Source organism: Camelina sativa, chromosome 10, assembly GCF_000633955.1.
Source record: "Camelina sativa cultivar DH55 chromosome 10, Cs, whole genome shotgun sequence".
NCBI classification, from domain to species: Eukaryota; Viridiplantae; Streptophyta; class Magnoliopsida; order Brassicales; family Brassicaceae; genus Camelina; species Camelina sativa.
The window spans coordinates 12030862-12056379 of NC_025694.1; the positions used below are offsets into that span (position 1 = coordinate 12030862).

Sequence of the window (25518 nt, forward strand, 5' to 3'; positions counted from 1 at the left end):
TTCTAAAATGTTTTGGTCCATGTCCCTGAGACTGAGAGAATGTAAATGTTTCGGTCTATTTACCTCAATGTTTGATTAAAATTTCGAAAGTATAGAATCGGTTTAACAATTAATCCTTTTCGGGAGTTTTTTTTTTTTTTTGCTTTCGGTGAAGTCCTTTTTGGGAATATTTAACAAGTACAGCATACCTCTATAGATTTTTTATGCAAAATGTCAAATTGTTGTAAAAGTCCAAACAGTAGACGAACCAAACACATGAAAAAAACGTTTTGGAAAGTAGAGTAACTTGTATGGAGCCAAATATTAATTTGCGTAGAGCCTACAGGTACAAATAATTCAGTTTTGGTCTATATAAAGGATCGAAACTAATACGTACAACTCACACACAACTTGTGCAAAAGAGAATTTAGTAATACAAACTTCTCTAGTATCGCTCAGTTACCCCTTGTCCAAAGGTATTATATCTTCATATATCATACTCTTATTTCCTGTGAAGAATTTTAATTTGATAAATATATTTCATACATGCTTCTCTTCCATCAAAACAAGTAACATAAGACAGACCCTGTAACAAATGTAAACTTATTGTGTGTGTTTATTTAAGAAAGAATCAACAGTACTCTTCCGCGCACGGCAATGGAGAAGAGTCTCCAATAATGATCTGTTCTCCTCGTGACCTTGACTCTCTTCTGCTTCTCCATTCCAGTTTCACTCTCTGTTCCATTCGTTGTGTTTCACGGTGAGTATAACAATTCTTAATTATTTCCTCCTCCCTTTTTTCAGGAAGTAAACTAATGGGTTTTATTAATGAAACAGGGTTTTTAGGTGCATGCTCCGACAACAAAGTGAGCAACTTAACACAGTCCCTTCGCAACCTCTCGGGCTACCCTGGATTTTGCGTGTAACTGACTCAACTTCTTCTTCTTAATTATTGTTTCATCCTAATCTTGCAAAATGGTTTACCGCTGTTTGTCTCTATGTGTCATCTCATAGGGAAATAGGAAATGGACAGCTAGATTCCTTATTGGTTCATGTTTTGATTTAAGGAAATTATGTTTTCCATCTGAATTTAGGAGACAAAAAAAATAAATAATAATATTACTAAAGGGAATAAGGTCGGTTAGTTTCAACACGTCCAACCTCTATATAAAAACACATGCACACACAATATTCCAAATCACAAAACCATTCATTCTCTCGAGATCTTCTTCTACGCAGAAGACCTAGCCTAACCTCTTTGTTTTCTCTTTCCAATTCTTACTATATGTACGTCCAAACCTTCCCTGACACTATTTTTTTTTTTGATATTTCCCATCGATGGCAAAATCTTCTACAATAATCAGCTTCATCATCCTCTTGCTCTTGATCAATTGCTCTGCCTTATCTTGTGCGGCACATATTCTTCATGATCACACGAGTGATGTTAAGATATAGAGAACACAAACACACAAAAATTACATTTGGAATACACCAAGCAAACGCTTTTAATCAATCTTATAAAAACTTTCGTTTCTTACAAGACTTGAAAAACAAAGCTCACTCTCCTATCTATCTAACACACCACCATGTGTAGATCTAAAAGAGTATACTACACACACTCACCTTCAAAGCTTTTTGTATTTGCTTGAAGGTTTACAAAACTCACAAACTTTTATCCCACGAGTGCTAACTCTTTTTGCGGCTAGCTCTCGTCATTTTATAATCCCACAAACGATCTCTAACCTAGATCTTTGTGAATCCTAACTAAAAGGAAATATTCCTTATCCCTAAGAAAATATCTTCCCTTATCTCTTCTTATCAAATATACTCTCAATATCTTCGAGTATATCCTGATCTCTTCTTCCTTCCTTCTCACGTATCTTGTCATTGTACCCATAATATCTCTCCACGTCAGCACGTCATGCCACGTTAGCATATCAGTCCTCTGAGACACTTCACAGCTACTTGTTACCTTCAGAGCTCTATTGCACTTTCAATCTCCCCCTTTTTGACTGAACTTGACAAACAAGCATCCATCGCATTTAACCTGTCAAAACATAAACAACTAGCAACAATCCAACTAACAGATACAATTGTGCCAACAGTGCATCACAACTCTAAAAAGTACCAGAAGGTTAAACGATCAACGAGTTAGCATTACGACCAGTCAAAAGTATCAGACAAACAAGAACAAGTCTCAAAAAAACCAAAAACACAAGTCTGAAAAGATAACCAAAAAGAAACAACAAGGAGCAGAACAACAAAAAGCAGAACAACAAAAACATGACAACTCTCCCACAGCTCAAACTCCCCCTCAAGCATCAGAATCAGATTCATCTCCCCCTGCTTGTTTGGCATAGATTAGTCAAAAATATCATTAGACACAAGGAAATATATTCAGAGATATGACAACTTACCAGCGTCCAAGGCGTCTTGCAGAATTTGGATGCCCAACCGGATGGCTTTGCGCTCTGCAGATGCTCCAGCTCTAAGATGAGACTCCATAGGACGTGAAGCAGTCTTCTTACCCTTGGTCTTCTTCGTGTCTTCCGGCTTAAGACATGGAACAGGTCGTTGAGCTTCCAAGAGGTGATAGATGAGACTGGGAAACGGTAGACGGAATCCTGACTGAGCTTGCAATCCCAACTGTATGATTTGATCATAGACCATCCTCCCAAAGTCAAACGGAATCTGATGCATGATCATGTAGATCACCATCGCTCTGTTCGTGGAGATATAACCGGTGTTCACCGTGGGAGACCAGTTGCTGCAGCAAATTTTATGCGGATCCTTGATGACTGGATTCTTAATGGCTGTAGCCACCAACTACTTGCAAGATTTGACTTTTCCATCTGACAGGAACAGTGCCAGATCCTCCTCCAGAATAGCAGCCGTCTGCTATCTCTGCTCACGAACATCAACGGATTGGAGACCAAACAGAGCATTGATACGTCTAGACGAGAACTCATACACACAGTCCCGAACAAGAACATCAACCGACTCCCCCTCGACCTTGACCGTGGGAAGATTGGCCCAGAATTCATAGACAACCTCTGAATCAAAGGTTACTACTTGAGTGACAGTTTTCAGCAACCCAACCTTAGCAATCAACTCCCTAATCTGATCATCAGCCCCTAGAGAGAAACAGACCTCTGGAGCAAGGTTCCTTGAAGCAAAGAAACCATACCTGCGCAATCAAATGACTCAAATCGCTTGGGATCAAAATTCCTTGAGCTCGCTCCTCGAGAGGTTGTCGCAGCCTTCTCTTTGACAGTGTGAAGACGTTTGGACTCCCTGTTATCAGGCTCAGCAGATGTTTGTCGCTTACGCAGCCGGGATGAGATTCCCTGATTCGACAGAGTAGGCACAGGAACATCACCGGTCAGATCAATCACCGGAAAGCGAGATCTTGTCCTTCTTGGTAGAGAAGACGAAGAGTCGCATGTGTCGTGATCCGCTTCGACAGACATCGGCCTGGGAGGAGGATTCTCATGCACCGGAGATGCTGCCGTTGAATCATCGCGGGGTTCGTAGACGACCATCGCCGTTGTAGGATTAATTGAAACATATGGAGACGGCAGAGGTAGGGCTGGCGGAGGGATGTGAAGCTCCTCATCCGAACTAGAATCATATTAGAAACCACTAAAGACAGATTTCATGGTGATCAAGAGTTAGAAACGAAAATCAGAAGAGAGAAAACTTAGAAGCTTAATCGATAAAGAACTGAAATCGCAAGGATGATGAGAAAAACTCAAAACCCTAGCCGCTCCTTTTATACACCCTCGTGAACCTTATTGGACTGTTAAGCTTTGGCCCATTAACCATGTCAATCCTGAAAACACTCAATGAATCTGTTATGGTACATCGAATCTTTTTCCCTTTTTTAATCTCAATTGCATTAATCACATAATCCTAATAAGTCACATCCTTCACCCCTTTAAGGGAAACTGAATCTGTTCATGAATCAAACACATCATATACACACATCCACTAATGATGAACATAGAGGCACCCATATCGATAAAAAACACATGTGAGCATAATCAAGATTTTTTTCCCCCTTTTTCATTAAAACCAAAACACAGAACACAGTACTAACCATACCTTTGCTGTGTCAACCACTTGTTCAGAACATTTGACAGAAGCTATCACAACCTCTTGAATTGTGGAAAATCAGAGACTTGATGCATGTGGGTAGTCTTTCACACTGCCATGCCTTTAGTCTGCAATCCAACCCAACATGTTAAGGCAGTTGGAGATTCTTTCTTTGGAGAGCACACATATTATATATATATATATATATGTGTCTCAGCCTTCTGTTAGCTGTTTCACCGACATGAACAACAATGACATCTTGAGAGATTGTCAATCATTGATATCATCCTTGTCACCCAATCAGAGTTTTCCTCTTGAGTATGTATTTGTGTGTCTCTTCACAGCTCTTTGACCTCTTTAGACCATGACAACATTTGACAAGATGGATAGACCGGCATGACAGGCAGCTATTTCCCACAGTTGCTTTCATAGTGCTGATCTTCTATATATTCTAGGATTTCCATGATCTGTCCTAGCACACGTTCCTGTCTCTGATCAACACATCTTAGGAAAAACAAGTTAGAACTCACAGACACCAATGGACTTCCTCAGATTTACAAATCTGTTGAAGTCCAGAGGCTTGGTAAACAAATCAGCTAACTGCAACTTAGTGCTCACATGGTCAATCTCGATCAGTTTCGCCTCAACTAGTTCTCGAACAAAGTGGTGTCTAATATCTATATGCTTAGTTCGTGAATGCTGAACAGGGTTCTTTGAAATATTTATTGCACTCAAATTATCACAATGAATTTAAAGAGTATCAGAATCCATACCATAATCAGAGGCCATTTGTCGCATCCAAAGGAGTTGTGTGCAACAGCTTCCTAAAGCAATGTACTCAGTCTCAGCAGTTGATAGAGAGACATTGTTTTGTTTCTAGTTGTGCCATGATATCAGATTGTTGCCCATGAAGAAGCAACCTCCACTTGTGTTGCGACGACCATCCACTCAGACAGGTGTTGGTATCCTTGGTATAGTAGATACCAAAGTCCAATGTCCTTTTGATGTACTTGATGATCTTCTTTATAGCCAGTAAATGCGACATCTTGGGCTTGGCTTGATAGCGTGCACAGATTCCTACTGACAGACATATGTCTGGCCGACCAGCAGTCAAATACAATAGACTTCCAATCATTTCTCTGTATAGTCTCTCATCTACATCCTCCCCTTCTTCGTCCTTGGAGAGTTTTTCGTTTGCGATCATTGGAATCTTTTCTTCTTTACTCTTATCCAAGCCAAAACGTTGTAAAAGCTCCTTAGCATAAGTACTTTGAAATACAAAGATCCCATCAGCTGATTGTTCAACTTGCAATCCCAAAAAGTACCTTAGCTCTCCCACCATACTCATCTCAAACTCCTAAGACATGCTTTCCACAAACTGTTTTACAAGAGGCTGACAGGTGGAACCAAAGACAATGTCATCCACATAAATCTGTACGAACATCAGATCATTGTTGTTGTTAAGAACAAACAACGTTTTGTCAACACTCCCTCGACTGTATCCTTGATCCATCAGAAACGTAGTCAATCTCTCATACCATGCTCGTGGTGCCTGCTTTAGACTATACAAGGCTTTCTTTAGTCGATAAACATGCTTACGATGATGCGAGTTCTCAAAGCACTTTGGTTGTTTAACATAAACCTCCTCTTTCAGTATTCTCTTTAAAAAGGCACTTTTAACATCCATCTGATGTAAAGTGAACTTAAGAGCACATGCCATACCAAACATAAACCTGATTGACTACAACCTTGCCACCGGAGCAAAGGTTTCATCAAAATAAATTCCCTCAATTTAAGAATAACCTTGAGCTACCAACCTTGCCTTGTTCCTTACAATACAGCCACTAGCATCACTCTTATTCTTGAATATCCACTTTGTTCATACGATGTTGACATCAACAGGACGCTGAGTGAGCTCCCAAACATCACTTCGTTCAAATTGTTCCAACTCATCTTGCATAACAGCAACCCAGAACTCATCACGAAGCGCCTCCTTATGATTCTTGGGCTCAATGGAAGAAACAAAACATGCAAATTGCACTACATCAGAGTCATGAGAGACAGACTCCGGAACGACAGCCTTTTGTTTCTTTCCAGCCAGCTGAGCAAAATCAATCTGCTTCCCTCTGGTTACTCTACCCCCTGAATCACACCTATAACATCAGTAGAGGCATGATTCCCATGAACCTGAGAAGGCACATGATCAAATGGTGATACAGGCCTGTCAGAGACAACATGACTGGCAGCTTTTGGCACAGACTTCTCAGCATTAGTTACCAGGTCCGTGTCGGAGACAATAGGCACCAATGCCACTCGTAGGAATGAGGTATCATCAAACACTACATTGACAGTCTCCTGAACAGATCTCAGACGTTTGTTGAGACACGAAAGACAGTACTATGTCCAGAATAGCCTAGGAAGATACCTTCATCACTTTTAGAGTCAAACTTACCCAACTGATCCTTATCATTTAGAATATAAAACAGGTATCCAAACACATGGAAATAGTGCACAGTTGGAGACTTCCCTTTCCAAAGCTCATAGGAAGTCTTGCTGGTCCCTGGACGAACATGCACACGATTGATGATGTAACAGGCTATGTTCACAGCTTCATCCCAGAACCGATGAGGCACCTGATTTCCATGTAGCATACCTCATGCCATCTCCTGCAGCGTTCTGTTCTTACGTTCAACAACACCATTATGTTTCAGCGTCCTTGGTGCGGAGTACTGATGAGAATTGTCTTGATGTCCACAGAATTGCTCAAAATTGTCGTTTTGAAACTCACAACCATGATCGCTTCGAATGATTTCGATTGAGAACTTCTCACTTTTAATCTGCAAGGCAAGAATACGAAAACACTCAAGAGTATCAGATTTATCACGAAGGAAACTTACCCAGGTGTAGCGAGTGTAGTCATCTACCATCACAAAGATGAAACGTCGACCAAAGATACTCTGAACTTGTATAGGCCCCATCAGATCCATGTGAACCAACTGTAAAGCATGACTTGTGCGAATATCTGTGAGCGACCAGATGCTTTGATCTGCTTTGATCTGCTTTTCCTTGTTGCATGGACCACATACAAAGTGTGGGTCACCCTTCAGCTTGGGCAGTCCGCGTACAACTTCTTGTTTTGCTAATTTCAACATTGTGCGAACATTCAAATGTCCAAGTTTCTGATGCCACAACTCTGTGTCTAACTAAGAAGTGGCATTAAAACATGGTATTTCTGATTTCCACATATAGCAATTATTCCCAGATCGTCTACCTCTGAGTTTGACAGACCCTTGTTGATCAACAGCTTTGCAATCCTTCTTGGTGAAAGTAACATCTAACCCTTCATCACACAATTGGCTGACACTGATCAGATTGGCCTTCAATCCATCTACCAGGAACACATCCTTCAGTTGGGGTTGAGTGTCACCACTAGTTGCACCCTTCCCTCAGATTGTGCTCTTTCCTCCATCTCCAAACGTGACTCTTCCACCAGCAACATCTTCTATATGAGACAAATTGTCGAGAGCACCTGTCATATGTCTGGAGCATCCGCTGTCAAAATACCACTTTGGCATGATCAACCTCAGTTCTATCTGTTGTGTATGCAACATGAGAGTAGAGATCATCTTTCCTAACATACCCTTGACTAACTCTTCTAATAGCTGGGTAGAAGCTACCATTCTGCACTAAATTTGTCACACGATTCTGAAACTTGAAGCACTGGGCCTTGTAGTGATTTAGATGACCACAATACCAGCATCCTCTTCTCCTGCTGAGACCAACAGGTCGATGAGCAGACTGGTGATAGCTCTGTGGACCGTAAGGCTGTCTCCCCGGCACCTCACTCTGCATAACCATCCGTCTGGGATGCAGGTTTACCTTAGGAACCTGATTATGTTGTTCGTTTGATGCAACAAGTTGTGCTTTGAGTTTTGGCTCAGAGTTCTGCCCTTTAACAAACTGTGTGGACTTGTCAGAGCTGATTCCTTGATACCCCAGACCCCACTTTGCAATGCTTGATTGTCCAGTACTGAACAAGATGTCCAAATCTTTAGTTCATTTACTCAGCATCCTGATGTTCTTCAATTGTTCTTCTAATTGCTTCTCAAGAGGTAGTGACTTGGCTTTTTCTTCACTCAGTTCCTTAGACAGCATTGCAATGTTGATCTGAAGCGTATCTCTCTCGGCAGACAATTCACTGTTATCTTGAGTCTTTTGCACAATAGTCTGAATAAGAAGCCCTATCTGATCTTCCATTGACAAGTCAGCCTCCTCCCCATCTGAGTCCGACTCAATCTTCTTGTCAATGTCTTCTTTCAACAACAGAACTTCATCTCCTTCATCTTCCTCGATGACTCCCAGCAGAGCCACAAAGTTGTTCAGAATTTCACCTTTGTTATCTTCTTCATCAGAATCACTCTCACTCCATGTGATGTAGGACTTCTGATTATTTCCTTGAGAAGGGCAATCAGTCTTGGTATGACCAAAACCCTTGCATCCATAGCATTGCAGGGAGTGCTTCCGTTTGTTGTTTGGACACTCAGCCTTGTAATGCCCATATCCTTCACACTGGCGTTCTGACTTATCATTCTTCCTGAACCCCTTGTCAGAATCTGCACTTGCAAGTGATGTAGTTTCCTTTCGCTGACCTCTTTCCATCTTGCGAAAATACTTCTTAACCAACAGACCAACCTTTTCTTCGTCTTCAAGCTCCTGAGATTCAACAAGCTTCTGTCCTTTGCAGCTTTAAGAGCAAATGACTTAGCATTCATTTTTTCTTTCTTCTTTAATTGCATCTCAAACGCCTGCATCATCCCAATGACTTGATTGTACTTGAGTTCGTCAGAATTAAGAGACACATCAATTGCAGACCTGTGTGGTTGAAACTTGTCAGGTAAACTTCTAAGGAATTTCTTGACCAGTTTCTTGTCTTTGTATCGTTTACCCAAAACGACAGACTCTTGAGCAATACCACTCAACCGGCTACTATAATCCGCCATAGATTTGGTTTCAATCATTTGTAGATTCTCAAAGTCAGACGCAAGATTGTCCAGCCTTGTGCGCCTAACTCTACAAGTGCCTTCAAAAGTGATGACCAGAATGTCCCACGCCTCTTTAGGTGACACACAACCTTGAACTTGATTGAAGATATATCTAGGCAGAGATTTGAAGATGACCGACAACGCCTGCGAATTGTGTTTGGCCTCAGCCTTTTCTTCAGCTGTCCACTTCTTTATGTGTTTTTGCACCAATTCACCATCTTCATTCTTCTCAGTTGGATGAGACCAGCCGTCCTCCACTGCAAACCAAGCTTCCATGTCAATGCTCGAGATGACCTGCTAAATCGAGAATTTCCAGTAACGGAAGCATTTCGGATCCTGTTTCAATGGCCCTTGTAACATAACAACCTCCAGTGGTTTCTCCATACCCTAGTCGCAAGATCTCACCTGTTGAAAAAGATAACAGACTTTTATCAGGTGTCTGCTCTGATACCAATTGTTAAGGTATAGAGAACACAAACACACAAAAATTACACTTGGAATGCACCAAACAAACGCTTTTAATCAATCTTATAAAAACCCTCGTTTCTTACAAGACTTGAAAAACAAAGCTCACTCTCCTATCTATCTAAAACACTACCCTGTGTAGATCTAAAAAAGTATACTACACACACTCACCTTCAAAGCTTTTTGTATTTGCTTGAAGGTTTACAAAACTCACAAACTTTTATCCCACGAGTGCTAACTCTTTTTACGGCTAGCCCTTGTCATTTTATAACTCCACAAACGATCTCTAACCTAGATCTTTGTGAAACCTAACTAAAAGAAAATATTCCTTATCCCTAAGAAAATATCTTTCTTTATCTCTTCTTATCAAATATACTCTCAATATCTTCGAGTATATCATGATCTCTTCTTCTTTCTCACGTATCTTGTCATCGTACCCATAATATCTCTCCACGTCAGCACGTCATGCCACATCAACATATCAGTACTCTGAGACTCTTCACAGCTACTTGTTACATTCAAAGCTCTGTTGCACTTTCAAGTAATACCTTGGATATTCATGACAAGAAGCAACAAGACCTAATCTCAAGCTTTGATGATGATGATTCATGCCTTCCACCCTACTTGGACACAGTTGAAGATGATGTCCTAAACTATGAGTCTGACCAGTTCCCGTACAGTACGACGATGATCCATAATGTCGATTTTTCTGTCATGAGGAGGCGATATATTTAGATCGTTGATGAAGCCAATACCAATGAATATGCATCTCTTTGTTCTCTTTTTTTTCTTTCTTTGATTTCATTATAACTTGTAATTTTTTTTTTTCAAATTTAAATGTATCCTAAGAAGAATAAATATAATTTTTTAGTAAGTATTGTCTATTAGTTATGTTTGGGTTAAACATCAAAATCCGTATACTTTTTTTTCCTTATAGATTGTAGATGAAGTTATATAACAACATCCACAATTGTATAACATGCATGCAGATCGTCCTCTACCTAGCTAGCTAGCTGTTAACTTCCAGAATTGACCGGTTATGCTGTTTGCCATATACATTATGATTATAAAGATAGATATATGTAAGGAAATNAAAAAAAAAAAAAAAAAAAAAAAAAAAAAAAAAAAAAAAAAAAAAAAAAAAAAGAAGAAGAAGAAGAGATATGTGTAACGAAATAAGAATGCTTTTATATCACTATCAATATTTTGGTAATCTCAAATACACAGACAAACCCCAAATATAGAGACATTTTTTAATGTTTATTTTGGCTTCAATCATCATAGGAAAGGAATTCTATGTTATTGATGTGTCGAGATCTGATCCTCACACGATTGAAGCATATGTCAATTTCATGGAGCCTTATGAGCCCTTCATGTGATGATCTGTAATTTTGTTCTCACTATTTTTTAGGAGCTTAGGGATTGAGATAGTAAATATTTTGTATTATCTGAAAATATTTTTAATTTACAATATTTATGTGTGGAAAATATATAATACAAAAAAAAAGTTCAAAATGACCCCAACCAAACTCCTTGAATATACACACTTTTACGTGCAGATACACACATATTACGTTGTTGCTTCGATTTCTCAACATCTTTTCTTGCGCTGATGCCTGATACATTAATGGAGAAATGTGTTGTATGTAATGTAGTTCAAGATAGACTAGAAATCATCTGTACATAAGGGTAAAACAATTTAAATGCTTTCTGCTGCAAAACATTGAAACAGTCAAATTAAATATGTTTTGATTTAAAGTTATTTTATAGGTTTTCCATCAGGATTTAGGAGACAAAGAAAAAGGAAATAGATTAAAGTCTGTCTCCTAATTACTAAAGGAGATAAAGGTCGGTTTCTATACGTCCAGCCTCTATATATATAAAACACACACGACATAATTTCAAATCACAAAACCATTCTCTCGAGATCTTTTTCTACATCATAGCCCTTATCTACAACAACAATTAATGTCAACTAGATTGGGAGTAAGCAACTTTTTTTTCATTGTCTTCGTCGTCTTGCTTTTTGTGGGTGCTTCAGAGGCTCTCCGTCCTTGGAAAGTCCCGGTCATCATTCGTGATGGAGTCCAAATAAATTATTATCAAACTGAGGAATATGACCCAATCATGGAGAAGGCCGACTCGGCATCTTTTGGTGACCAAATCAACAAGATTGACACCAACTCGGCATACTATGCTTACTTGCATACCAAGCGTCTAAACATCTACGGCGAGGATTGGCTATGGAGGATTGATTTGCTTGTCATTCTTTTTTGTTTCTCTCTATTGTTGACCAATTTATCTTTTAGAGCTTTCTTTTGTATCACAAGCATATGTTCTGCTAGGGTTTCAAAATCTTAATGAAATTCAGATCTGATTGTAATATGACTTCATCATTCTTCTGGATTATTCAAATCACTGTTGCTTTAATTTTTTTTCTTTTCAATTTCCATTCTTCGAACTATCAACATGTCCAAGAGTTGTGATTATTGTGTGTAAAACACTTATGTTGTGTACTAAAAATCATTAACCGTAAGTGAAAAATAATAGGTAAACTCTTTTCCTATAATCAAAGAAGATCTTTTCCCTTCTCTATATACTGGAAAGTCGTAGCATCAATATATTGAATCTTGACGACTCCATAGATACTTTTCGTCTTTCGACTCGTAACATGGAATATTAGAGATAGCATAAAGAGTAGATTTTAATGATCGTGTATTTTAGTGAAATTACAAGAGTATTTTAGTAGTGGGGAAATACGAAATAGTACAGCAGCTACAGCTTCATGCACAAACAATTTATTCTAGAAACCCTTTTAGCTCCCAAGTTCTGGTCCCAAATCTCATGGCACAACGTAACCTGCCACATGAGATCAATTCCATATATTAATAGAGATCATATGATGATTTTAAACGCAAATTTTGTGCTTACATACAAAAAAATATTTTTAAACGCATACAATTTTTGCAACATATATATATATATATATATATAGCTCTCTAGCGACACCTTCAGCGTCTTTTTACAAGATTAAAACCGTATTATAAAGAATGAAACTTCTCTATTTGACTTACTTCCACACTTGATACCATGAGCTAGAGGCTTCCCACAAAAGGCAGTGACATGAACAACCTTATCCATGTCTATCATTTTTAGCACTGATGAAGCTGTGATACGGCCACACGCACAAGGGATGCCCTTCTGCTGCGCATGGAAGGGGAGAGAAGAAGAAAGAAGAGAGACGGAAGAGTATTTTGTTCATTTAATCTCAATAACTTAATGTGTCCGAGTGGCTACGAAGAGATTTTGGAGGTTGGAAGTCGACGGTTCGATCCAACCTTGCATCATTAATCTTTATTTTTATTTGAGCTATTAAAAACGACGACGTTTTGATTTAACAGAACAATAAACACGTTTTGGTGTATGTAAAAGCGCCAAAAAAAAGAAAAAAAATGGGTTTGAAACTCAAATATCATCTAAAAATTAATGTATTTATCATGTTTAAGTTATATTAATTAATCGTACATTTTTAATGATCCTTTCGAATTTACATGCGGTGTGCGTATCTAGAAAGATCAGAGATAATTATCCTTCTTCTTCTGGTATCTGTTTTCTTCTAATTGATGAGGAAACAAAAGATGTTTGTATACTTTTGGAAAATTATCTAGTTACCTTTTATTCTCCTTTTGTTCGTTTTTTTTTTTATAAATATATAAAATAAAATTACAGTTTTTGTGAGTCAAACGAGTTGGTTCATGTTTTGATTTAAGGAATTTATGTTTTCCATCTGAATTTAGGAGACAAAAAAAATAAATAATAATATTACTAAAGGGAATAAGGTCGGTTAGTTTCAACACGTCCAACCTCTATATAAAAACACATGCACACACAATATTCCAAATCACAAAACCATTCATTCTCTCGAGATCTTCTTCTACGCAGAAGACCTAGCCTAACCTCTTTGTTTTCTCTTTCCAAATCTTACTATACGTACGTCCAAACCTTCCCTGACACTATCTCTTTTTTTTTTTTTTGATATTTCCCATCGATGACAAAAGCTTCTACAATAATCAGCTTCATCATCCTCTTGCTCTTGATCAATTGCTCTCCCTTGTCTTGTGCGGCACGTATTCTTCATGATCACACGAGTGATACATAGCTTGGATATTCATGACAAGAAGCAACAAGACCTAATCTCAAGCTTTGATGATGATGATGATTCATGCCTTCCACCCTACTTCGACACAGTTGAAGATGATGTCCTAAACTATGAATCTGACCAGTTCCCGTACAAGCGAGTATAGCTTGTGAGAAAATCAAACAGATGCCAGAGCTGAGTGATGGTTACAACATCGTTGCAGAGTCTCAAGGAAACATGGTCGCTCGAGGCCTAATCGAGTTCTGCGACAATGGTCCACCAGTCTTCAACTATGTATCTTTAGGAGGTCCTCACGCTTGCGTGGCTGTAGTCCCCAACTGTACTGTGAGTTCTCTTTGTACATTTTCTACTTTTCTGAGTGTCTTAATCACATTTACAACCACAATAACAACAACAATGAGGTTTCTCTGTTTACAGGAATCATTTTGCTCGGTCCTCAAGGCACTGTTTCCATTTGTCTACAACGACCTCGTTCAAGTAAACCTTCCCTAATTCATCTTCTCTAATCAAGACTTAAACCTTCAACCATGATTAGTTAATAATGACTCTGCAGGATCATGCTGGTCCAAGTGGTTTTGTCAAAGTCCCTACTGTAAACTCAATACCCTTATCTTTCTAATCCTCAAATCATTTCCAATTATTATGAAATACTTAATCGATCAAATGTTATATGGTTATCAGAAAATAACAGAGTATTTGGAACACTCCATGTATTTGCCAAAGCTCAACAACGAGAGACCTGGCGAGAAGAAGGCCCTGTTCTTTTCATGGTCGCTGCTTTGGCGATCAGCGCCACAAAAACACACGTAACTTGATATGCAAGCATGTGGAGACTAACAATGGCAACTTCTTAAAGTAGTCACAGCGACTCTTTTTTATTAGTTTTATTGTCGCTCCGTTTTTCAGCGACGCCGGTAACACCGGCAACACCATGAAAAACAGTCGCTGCGACACCTTTTTTAATCTCCACCATTTCTTTTGCTTGTTTTGATGTGTAATTTTGAGTCGCTTAAATGTGTCGCAGCGACTATGAACCGAACAGGGCCGAACTCTACTTTTAAAGAACGTTTCACCAGCTTGCAAAACTTGGTTCTCATCATGGTACTGACTCTCTTTTTGAGACCAATGATCCACCACAAATCTTGAACAACATTGTCACTAATTTTCTTTTTCTTCTTTTTTTTTTCCATTTCCTAAACAGTTCCAAAAGCATACAGTGTTGATTCCAAGAGAAACTTCTTGGTTTAGATATTACCCGGATGGAGCTTAATTTCTCACCTGTTTTGCCTCATCAAAAGGTTGCACCGGATCATCTCCCGAGTTCAATTTCTTCACCACTAGTTTCTAACTAACAAACTAACTGTATATTCTTTCTGCAGACAAAGCTATACACTGAAGACTGGATTGGTCTGAAAACTTTGGATGATGCTGGAAAAGTGAAGTTTCTTAGTGTCCCTGGCGGACACATCGAGATAACGGAAGAAGAGCTTGTAAAATACGTTGTGCCTTACCTCGAGAACGAGTCTACGTTATCTTCTGAACACGAGGCAATGTAAACATATCCATCTTGAACCCATGAATAAAAAAGGCCTCATCCTAAAATAAGGTCTCTATATCAATGTAACATCATCATCTATGTATTATTCAAATAAAAAATAAATGCGTCATCATATATCAAAAGATGGTCAACTTTATCCAAATTAATATCAATCTCGTATAAGTTAGAGGCTACTTGACTCGTGCTTTTTAACTATTTTAAATATGAAAGAAAAAAAAATCAAGAAAGCATTGTGATCTGTTTCTCAGGAAATGTCAAAAGTATTTGGAACACTCCCAAGTATCTGCCTAAGCTTAACAACGAGTGACCTCTCTTTTAGAGGAGCCCCACTTTTAAAGACTAGTTCACCAGCTTTTTACAACTTGGTTTTCGTCATGCATTGTGCCTCTCTTTCTTAAACAACGAAAATCTTGAACAACATTGTTCATTAGCCTCATTCAATTTGTTTTCTTCATTTCATAAACAGTTCCAGGGTGACACTGTAGTGATTCCTAAAGAAAGTTCTTGGTTCGGATATTACCCATCTCCGCATCCATGAATGAGACCTTTTCATTGCTATGCTCTGTTTGAATCAATATTAAAAGTGATCAAGAACTTTAGTGATAAACAAAAACACAAGCGTCATCATGTAAAACGCTAGAGGCTATTTATTCTCACTTTTTAACTATCACGGAATTCTAGAAAACTCAATATTAAAACTCGATCATGTTGATGAGAAGAGGAAACTATACCTGAATACGTCAACCAATCTCTTCAAGGGTTCAATAGCATGAGAAAAAACGTTCAACCTGATTCTCTTTTCAGGAATCAATCTAGTTCATGACCTCGCAAAGTCTCTTATAGTATATCCAAATCTGATCAATTTAATCACTATGCCCATAGTGGTTATGTCAAGATCCCTGGTGTAAGTTAGTTACTACCAATTAAGTCAAAATCGATTCGGGTTATCAACACAATGGTTTGCTTATCTAATGAAATGTCTAAAGTATTTGGAACATTCAAAGTTATCTACCAAAGCTTAACAACTGGAGACCTGACGAAAGAACACCTTGAAATACCTAGTAATGTTACTTTGGACCCCCATTGTCATTTTGTGACAGGTATCAATAGAAACTACCTAGTATCAATTCTTAATTCAAAGTAAAACCATGTTACTGAATGAATAAAAGTTTCAGATGGCCAATTTTATCCAAATTTCTGTAAATTTCAATTTTTTCATCAGCATCCATCCATCAGAAACAGAATAATTATATGTACATTATCACCAGACAAAAAGCTATATAGACATAACTGGATATGTGGTGAACAAAAAAAAAAAGACATAACTGGATAGGTCTGAAAACCCGAAAATGTCAAGTTTGTGAGTGTCTCGAAACTCGGGAGAGTTGTGAAACACGTTGTTCCTCACTTGATTGCAAGGAGGTCCATGAGTCCATGACTTCTTTAAACGTATTGCAACTACGAAAATCCAAAAAGCAAAAAATTAAGTTGACAATTATTAATTCAAAGCAAAAAGCCAAAAATTAAGTTGACAATCATTGGTTTTTTTAAATTTATTGTTGAAATCACTTGTTATTATTTAATTATATCTAAACCCTAGTTAAAATTGGATTTGATATGTTTAGTGATTTATTATTGGATTTCAAAACCCGATAAATTTTGGTATTCAAAATTCAAAAAGCACATGTTGGATTTCTAAATCTCATCCAATACAATTTTATAAACAAATCAAAATGTGGATAAAGCTCTTCCAAGTACTCCAATGTTTGATTTGTCGTTATAAAAGAAATAAAAAAAAATTATATACTAGAGAGTATAGAACCGGTTTAAACAGATCATCTTTCTTTTAACATATTTTACAAGTACAGTATACGGTATTTTGTAGATATTTTTGCAAATTGTTGTATACATGCAATGAATTCATTTCTTTTAATGAATTTGACTGAAACAGGAATTGGAGGTGGATGCTCCGATGATCAAATGAGAAACTTGACAAAGCTCCTTAACAATTACTCCACTGGATCTTGCGTGTAACGACTCAACTCCTTCTTCTGGTTTCATCCCTAATCTTGCAAAAATACTTTAACAATGTCTGTCTCTCTCTTTTTGTGTCATCTTGACATCTTTGTAGAGAAATAGGAAATGGAAAGCAAGATTCCGTATTCATGCCGCTTACGAAACAAGCGAGTATAGCTTGTGAGAAAATCAAACAGATGCCGGAGCTGAGTGAAGGTTACAACATTGTTGGAGTGTCTCAAGGAAACTTAGCCGCTAGAGGCCTAATCGAGTTCTGCGACAATGCTCCTCCAATCTTCAACTATGTATCTTTAGGAGGTCCTCACGCTGGCGTCGCTGCGATCCCTGAGTGGTGTGATGTGAGTTCTCTATTTGTCTGTGTGTGTCAACCACAGTCACATTCTTTCTTACAATCACAATCAAAATAACAACAATAATGAGGTTTCTCTGTTTGCAGAATTTTTTTTGCAAGATCCTGAAGGCATTTTTTTCACAGGTCTACAACGACGGAGTTCAAGTAAACCTTCTCTTATTCTTCTTCCCTAATCAGGGCTTAAACCTTCAACCATGATTAGTACCCATAATTATTAATAATTAACAGACAAAGCTATTACCCGGATGGAGATAACTCAACTATTCTGCCTCCTCGAAAGGTGAACCTTATCATCATCATCTCTCCTATTCAATTTCTTAACCTGATCATCAGACAAACCCACTTGGCTTCTTACATAAGTATTCTTCCTAGCAGACAAAGCTATACACTGAGGATTGGATTGGTCTGAAAACCTTGGATGCTGCTGGAAAATTAAAGTTTGTTAGTCTCCCAGGCGCACACATCCAAATAAAGGATGAAGAAGTTGTAGAATACGTTGTGCCTTACCTCCAGAACGAGTACACGTTATCTTCTGAACACGAGGCCATGTAGACATTTTGCAAAATCTTTGAACCCATGAATTAAAAAAAAAAAAGAGGTCCTATATCTATGTAAACACTGAATAAAGCTTCTGTAATAAACAAGGAAGATAAAATAAAAGCTTCATCCTTTATGAAAGATGATCAATCTTATCCAAAAAAGGTTCCATCTTGTATAACGCTACAGAGACGACGAAGTACAAGTTCTTCATCACCTAGTATCTTCAAGACTTTAGTAACTTTCGTATAGAAATTGAAAGGATTGATCGAGTGGAGCAGCATCTATTGAACAACGAATTGATTTAAAACCCTAATTTTGCTGCCTGAGAGACGTCGGGGTAGAGTTTTCCAGTGGTTAACTGGTGAAATCGAGGACGGCGGCTACGACGTACACATATTGGGCCTAATAATTTGGCCCATTAAGGGTATATTATTTGGGGGCCTTTTACGATTTGTCGTGGGTAGATTAAGTGAGTATAATTCGATTTTCAAAACTTAAGGTTTTTTTTTTGTCAAAAAAAAACTTAAGGTTCAATAACCTTAACTTTATTATTCTTTTTTGATTATAAGAGAAAGGTTTATAAAACAGATCTTAGTTTAACATCTGAAAATAAAAATAAAGGTTTGTTTTGTAAAAGGTTAAGCTGAATTTTTTTTTTTTAATAATTTTGTTTGTCATCAAAAAGACAAGAATAGCTAATTTAATCAGATTAAAGTAAATTTAAAAATGAAAAAAGGTTTTTAAGGATACATAGCTGAGATGAGAGTCAATAATCTAAAAAGTACAATGACCCACATAAGTAACACAACCCATAGAACTGGTATTAAAAGTTAAGACCTAGGACGCATCACATCAAAGGTTGACCCATGTGCCATTTGGAGCCATGGACTCAATGAGACAGACTGTTGGTTGTGGTTAGATGAGGACGGTCCGGCCACTCGTTCACACGATGGACACATTAAAAGCGTGGTCGGTGGACTCATCTGACCATACAACCGCGGTGAAAGCTTTAATGCTCTTAGTTCCGCAGCCTCTTTCTCCAGCCGCCGGTTCTCTTCGGTTAATTTCTCGACGCATCTTTTCAAATACTCGCAGTCCACTTCGGTTTGCTTCAGTTTGGTCCTATAATGGGATTAACAAAACAGCTAGTATTTGTAAATAACATGACTCTCAAGGGGTAAAATGGTCAAATAGTGTAATAACATGAGTTTTATCTCTGACTCACCTTGCTCTTCTGTTCTGGAACCACACTTCTACTTGTCTTGCTGTTAAACCTAGCTTCTTAGCCAAAGCCAGCTTCTGTTTCTGCATATTTTTACCATAAAGCCCTTGTTAAAACAGAGTATTTTACAAAGAATAATACCCTCACGCTCATAGAGATGGATAAAATGAACTTACGGGATTGAGAGTATTGTGTTCCTTGAAAGTGTCTTCAAGAACAGCAGATTGATCTTTGGATAGCCTAAGCTTCTTTCTACAAGTCTCACCTCCGTAATCTTCTTCTTCGTCGGAGGTTCCACGTGAGGAAGATCTATCAAGAGTGATGTCAAGGTCATCTCCGGCAGCACCACCACCGGAGGTTCCTTCTCTCTCACTCCTCCTCTTGCCGCTCACTGTGCTCGAGATCGTACTGTTCGGAGATGAAACTCCTGTCTCCTCCTCCAAATCCACCGTCGTTGGCAAGCTGTTCACGTCGATTTTCCTAAGAAACTGTTGCTTTTGATGATCTGCAAAAATAAAGGAGAACGGTTCATTTCAAGATCTGTTTTGTTTCCCTTGTATTGTTGAAGAAGAAATTAAAGAAGCATACCTGAGGAAGAAACAAAGTTTTGGTTCCATGGAAACATCTGGAGATTGGAAACTGGTGAAGAAGTGGGTTTTAAATTTAGCTGAAGAGGGTGGCTTTGTGCAAGTCCCAAGCTAAGACTTAAACCCAGATCCTCTTTTCCCATCATCGTGATATATTTCTCAAGGTCTTGAAGATGTTTAGGAAAGGAGAGTAGCAAAAGCTTTGATCTTTATGGGTAGAGAGATGCAAGAGAAACCTTGATGATCTAAAGATGATTTTACCTCAAAAGCTCTAATTTATATCAGTGGTGGTGGTTAGTGTAAAGAAGACAAGAGAAACCTTCTTCAAGCTAGGGTTCTTATAGAGAGAGAGAGAGAGAGAGAGAGAAAGAGAGATGTGAAATGAAATGGGAATGAGAGGATTAATATAGGAAGTGAATGATATGAGATGTTGGCAGGTTAGCCAATTATAATCTATAATGCTCTTTCTATAAACTCAATTATTATATCCCCAACTTGTTCCCTCTTTGTCATCTCTTTCTCTTTTTATCTTTTCTTTTATGATCTGTTTCCTTCTTCCTCCTTTACTATTCTAGTAAATAGTATAAGTCCTATCTTTAGTTTTACTTTTTCCATAACCTCAATGTAGTTCTATATTTGTATGGAATCCAAAGTCTATTTTCAAAATTTTAAAATTTAAATTCGTACTTTCATTCTCTACTTTATTTTTTGTGAATTTGTGGACTAGAAAAAAATAAACTCTATAATGAGGATCGAATATATGTGGCGCAAATCCATCATGACATTATTTACCGACATATAATTATACAAATTGTTTTTCAAAAGAAAAAAAAATACATACAACTTGTATATGAATGTAAAAGTTATCAAGATTCAAGGCCTAGGATATATCATGGTGATGATAAGAGTTTACTTATATGTGTAGTAAGTAGTAACTCATGTCATGTCTTTGCTAACTTTGGTAGGATTATTATTCAGTGTTGTAAGTTGCCAAGTTTTATAAAAAATAAATATTATTAACCAAGAACTTCTGAACTTGATTAGGTCAATAATCTTTTCGGACCAAAGACCAAAACATAATTATTTAGTTACTACTTATTATTGGTGCTAAAAACTTGTGACCTTGCAGAAGAACTCAATCAGTCAAGATCACACACGGATGAGAACAGATAGTATCAAATAGATAGTTGGCGATTAATTGTTGAAATGATGGGGATAAAAAAAAAGGACTAAATCAAGTGGTAGGTACAAAAACACAATCCACATGAATCTGAGCTCCTTCAAAGTAGTGGGCCAATCAAACTGTTGTGATCCAATGATATCCATGTGGGATGTGGGATCTATCATTACAATAACTACAAAACCATATGAATAAAAATTCCAATATTTATTGACTCTTTCTCTTTGTTCATTCAAAGTTCCTTCCTTTCTAATCAGAATTTGTAGAGAAATTTGCATAATCAGATAGATATATTATTTGTTTTGTTGCTAATCAGATTAATCATTCATTTTGATTGTCCAAAACTATATATTGTTGACCCAAAAATTGTAAAAACTGCCGAAAGAAGTTGTATTTAGATTTTTTATACTATAATAATGAGAGTATCACAAATAGTTTTTTTTGGGCTCAAGAGAGGAGGAGGAGAACATGGGCAGGTGGGTCATGTCACGTGACGACGATAAGGGACCCGAAAACACTCGACCCGGCCGTGCGTTTTCTTTTGTTTCCTCACACGCCGACATCTTATCATTTGCTACCACGCTCTCCTTCATCATTTTATGGACTTCGCTTCGTTGTAATCATTATACGCATCATTTTTTTCCACATGAATTAACTTCTTCTCCTCATTAATGATCTAAACTGTGCTCGAGATTTTATACGATATCATAAATAATGTATTCATAATCACATTTTAGAATAGTTACTTTCTATTTAAGAAACCAGTGCAATATGCATATATACGTACATTTATAATAACTTTTTTTTCTGAAAACCAAAAAGTCATTACATATATAATTGACGTGAGAATGAATCTTCATTTCAAAATTAACTAATTGACAATATAAGTCTGTTGGTTTTATATAGTAGTAATACTTAAAGGTCGTGTCTCCACTTCCTATATGAAGTTTTAAACACACGTAGTCTCGGTCAAACATATGTCTAAAGCAAAATTAAGATTCATTTTTTTAATAAAAAATAAACTTTAATAATACAAATCGTATTTTCTAATGTTGTAATCATTTGAGGCGTATATGTATGCTTTGCTTTTATAGTAGGACTAATTATCATCAATTTAGTTCATCATATTTGATTGCGTAGCTAGCTTAATAATTATTCTCTACAGAATTGGCTGTAGATTAATGTCATCACTGGGGAACTTTATATGTTTGGACCTAACTTCACCATTATATATAGTCGAATATTATATATTCTCGTACATGTAATCGTTCGAATGTTTAAATTTATTATACACTTCAAAGAATATACTCATCATTGACAATTTGACATCGGCATAACGAACAAGAGTTAAGGAGGGTAATTAAGCAATAAGAAAAAGAAAGATAATTTGAGTTTGACGTTTCATAATATAGTTAAATTAATGTTTGATTCTTGATTATTTATAGATTATTTAAACGCATCAAATGGTATAAACTATATAACTGCTACATATGCATAATTATTGAGATTCTAGCATCATGATTAATCAGTAATGGTTTTGGGAATCTATGTTTTTAAATAAAGAAATATAGTTGGTGTATAAAATGAAGCTTCAAGGAATGCTTGTAAATTGTAACTGAAAAAAATAATAAAAATGAAGAAAGAAAGGACCAAGTTGGCTCGTGCGATATATCCTCCCATGTGGAACCGACGTGGCGCACACATTCCTAAGCGAACCACACCACCCATGACAGCAAAGCACACGTGTGCTCTTGTCCACCCGCACGTGCATTTCTGGTCAATATATTCCTATGCTCTTGCCTTGTTGTCTCTAGTCCATGGTCAAACATCCTTCCTAATTTACTTGTATTCTACATTTCTATTTCTATGAGTAAAAAATAGGAAGAAGCGACTCTTTCAGTCTCTCAAAATAAGAAGAAGGTGGCTTCTTCACTTTGGGATTCTCAAAGGTGGCTTTCACATCTGAGATTTGTAAGGGGAAATTTGTAGAGCTTCTTGGAAATGGTTGTTCATAAATTTCACTACCTTTAAACGAAAGTTGACCTAATATTTAAAATAAAGAAATATATTATTTATCATTTTCAAATCTATAACTTTTAGTGTTTTTTCTAATGGATTGGTCACATTCACGAAGTGTTCATTTAGTGATGAATTTTATTTGGAATTCAGAATGTAAGAGGAAAGTAAATATAAGAACCAAAATCTAGTGGCTTACATATCATTTTTCAATTTATCTAAAAAAAAACTATAAGACACAAGAGAGATTGCAAAAGGAAAACATAGTTTTAAAAATAGTTTTTAATTCCAAATCAGAATATTTCGATTATAATTGCAAACAGAAAATACTCCCTCCGTTTCAAAATATAAGATGTTTTGGAGAAATTTTTTGTTTCATAATATAAGATGTTTTCAAATTTTAATGCAACTTTTAGATTAATTTAGTATTTTATATTATGCAGTATTGTTTTTGATTGGTTGAACTTGTTAAAAGTAAAGAGTTCTTAATCTGCGTGTTTTAGTTAAAACATCCTATATTTTGAAACGGAGGGAATATTATTTTACATTTTTAGATATTCTTTTTCAATGAACAGCAAATTAGAAGTTTTTTTGTCATCGCAAAATTAGAAGATTTCGTTTTCAAATGTAAAGAAAAGACTTACTATTTTAATAAATGAGATGAGAGGATTTCGTATACAAATGCGGATGAAAAGATTTGTTTTCAATTGATATTGCATATATATATATATATATATGAAAATATTATTATTATTTTAAGCTACAATTTGTTTGACAAACTAGATTTTTCTACGTACATACTCTGTCGATACATGAATTTGACTAATGAAACCGTCAGATACATTTCTTTCAGTTTCGTTTGTTTTGGATCTATAAGATGTTAAGATTTGAAACCTTTGCTAGGCCAAAAAGAGGAATAATTTCTGCAAAAAAAACATATGTTTTCGACTTGCATATTTTTTAATTATTCTCCCAATGGGAGGTGAGCTGGTGGTCATGTGGATTCATCGGTTAAGCAAAATATCGTTTGGAATATTTTTCGGTTGTAATGCGAGACACGTGCAATAATAGGGTACGGACTCATTTCGGAACCTTTAAATAATATAATCTCATCTAACGATTTCTCACATGCAAACGTTGCTTAAAATACTTACGTTCAAGGTATAAAATTTAAGCATACTAATCTATCTCTCTTTATATGCAAATATTTACTATGCATGTGTTTTCAAAATATGTTCTTCTTATTTTAGAAATTGACACTATACAATAATACAAATAAAACCATCGTTCGGCCAATCCTCAATATACTTTTTAATTGTCACTACATGTATGAATAAACCGGGGCCTGGTTCTGGAAGACGTGAAACACTAGACGACCTATATGGCTTGAGTGGTCGGAACATTTTAGATATAAAAAGGGTAAAAACACCCAGAAAATAAGTTTGATATTTTAGTAGGAATGAAGGGTAATCATGGAAATTTAGATTTATACCATAATTTTCCACTAGGTGGACAGGCTAAAGAATCATTTTTTTTTGGGGTGCCATTGTGTGTGGTTGGTTGTTGAAGGGATACAGTTTCAAGTACAACGAGGACTGTGTATGACGTAGATTACTATCACCATCCAACATGATTGCATGCATTATCTCAATAGTATGTTAAGAAAAAATAACTAATATATCTACTCCATATTATCAGTAATAGGTTTTGCCAAACCTCAAATTTAGATCACTAAGCAAGTAATCAGTTTCTTATGTAAATCAGTACAATACCTTTCATAATAATAGGTTTTGCCAAACCTCAACTTAAACAAGTAATCTTTGTAATAAATGAACATGCGGTACACTTGGGTTTGGATTCAAATACGTTTGAATTTTTTTTATTTGTTTGGTTTAATGTTTGAATACGTTTGAAATTTGATATTCACAGTTTTAATGTTAAATAAACTTAAAAGATTGAAAGTGTATATGATTCCTTTTTTATTGGGTGTGTGATGTAATCGGTGAAAGTTGTTCTCGAATGAATCAGCTTTTTGGAAACAAGAGGAGCCCACTGAGAATGATAATCTTCATTAATTATTCGGCAAGAACTACTTTGTAATAATGATTAAGTTTTGAATCAGGAACTATTTTTTTTTAAAAAGAAATAATTAAAACCGACAAACTGACAATTTGGCTTCGCTGTAGAAGAAGAGCATAAATGGTGAGAGTCAAATGATTGTGGACTAGAATCATTATGTGATGAAACACAAACGGCCTAACATAATCAATGATATGCCCTAACCCC

The 25518-nt window shown here is 36.7% G+C and overlaps 2 protein-coding genes, 1 long non-coding RNA gene and 1 pseudogene across 3 annotated transcripts; 3 read left to right on the plus strand and 1 right to left on the minus strand.

Moving 5' to 3' along the window:
* LOC104720285 lies at nt 637-15296 on the plus strand (annotated as a pseudogene).
* LOC104718595 lies at nt 11550-11942 on the plus strand. The gene has a single exon (XM_010436362.1). It carries the CDS (start codon nt 11550-11552, stop codon nt 11940-11942), a length of 393 nt encoding a protein of 130 aa, XP_010434664.1.
* On the plus strand, nt 17249-18201 carry LOC104720286. Its single transcript, XR_002033657.1, has 3 exons — nt 17249-17328; nt 17430-17967; nt 18063-18201. It is a non-coding gene; the product is annotated as an uncharacterized LOC104720286 (long non-coding RNA).
* LOC104718596 (homeobox-leucine zipper protein HAT1) lies at nt 18920-20500 on the minus strand. The gene is made up of 4 exons (XM_010436364.2): nt 20038-20500; nt 19626-19954; nt 19453-19532; nt 18920-19349 (listed from the first exon to the last, which is right to left on the minus strand). Exons 1-4 carry the CDS (start codon nt 20180-20182, stop codon nt 19058-19060), a joined length of 846 nt encoding a protein of 281 aa, XP_010434666.1. The 5' UTR covers nt 20183-20500; the 3' UTR covers nt 18920-19057.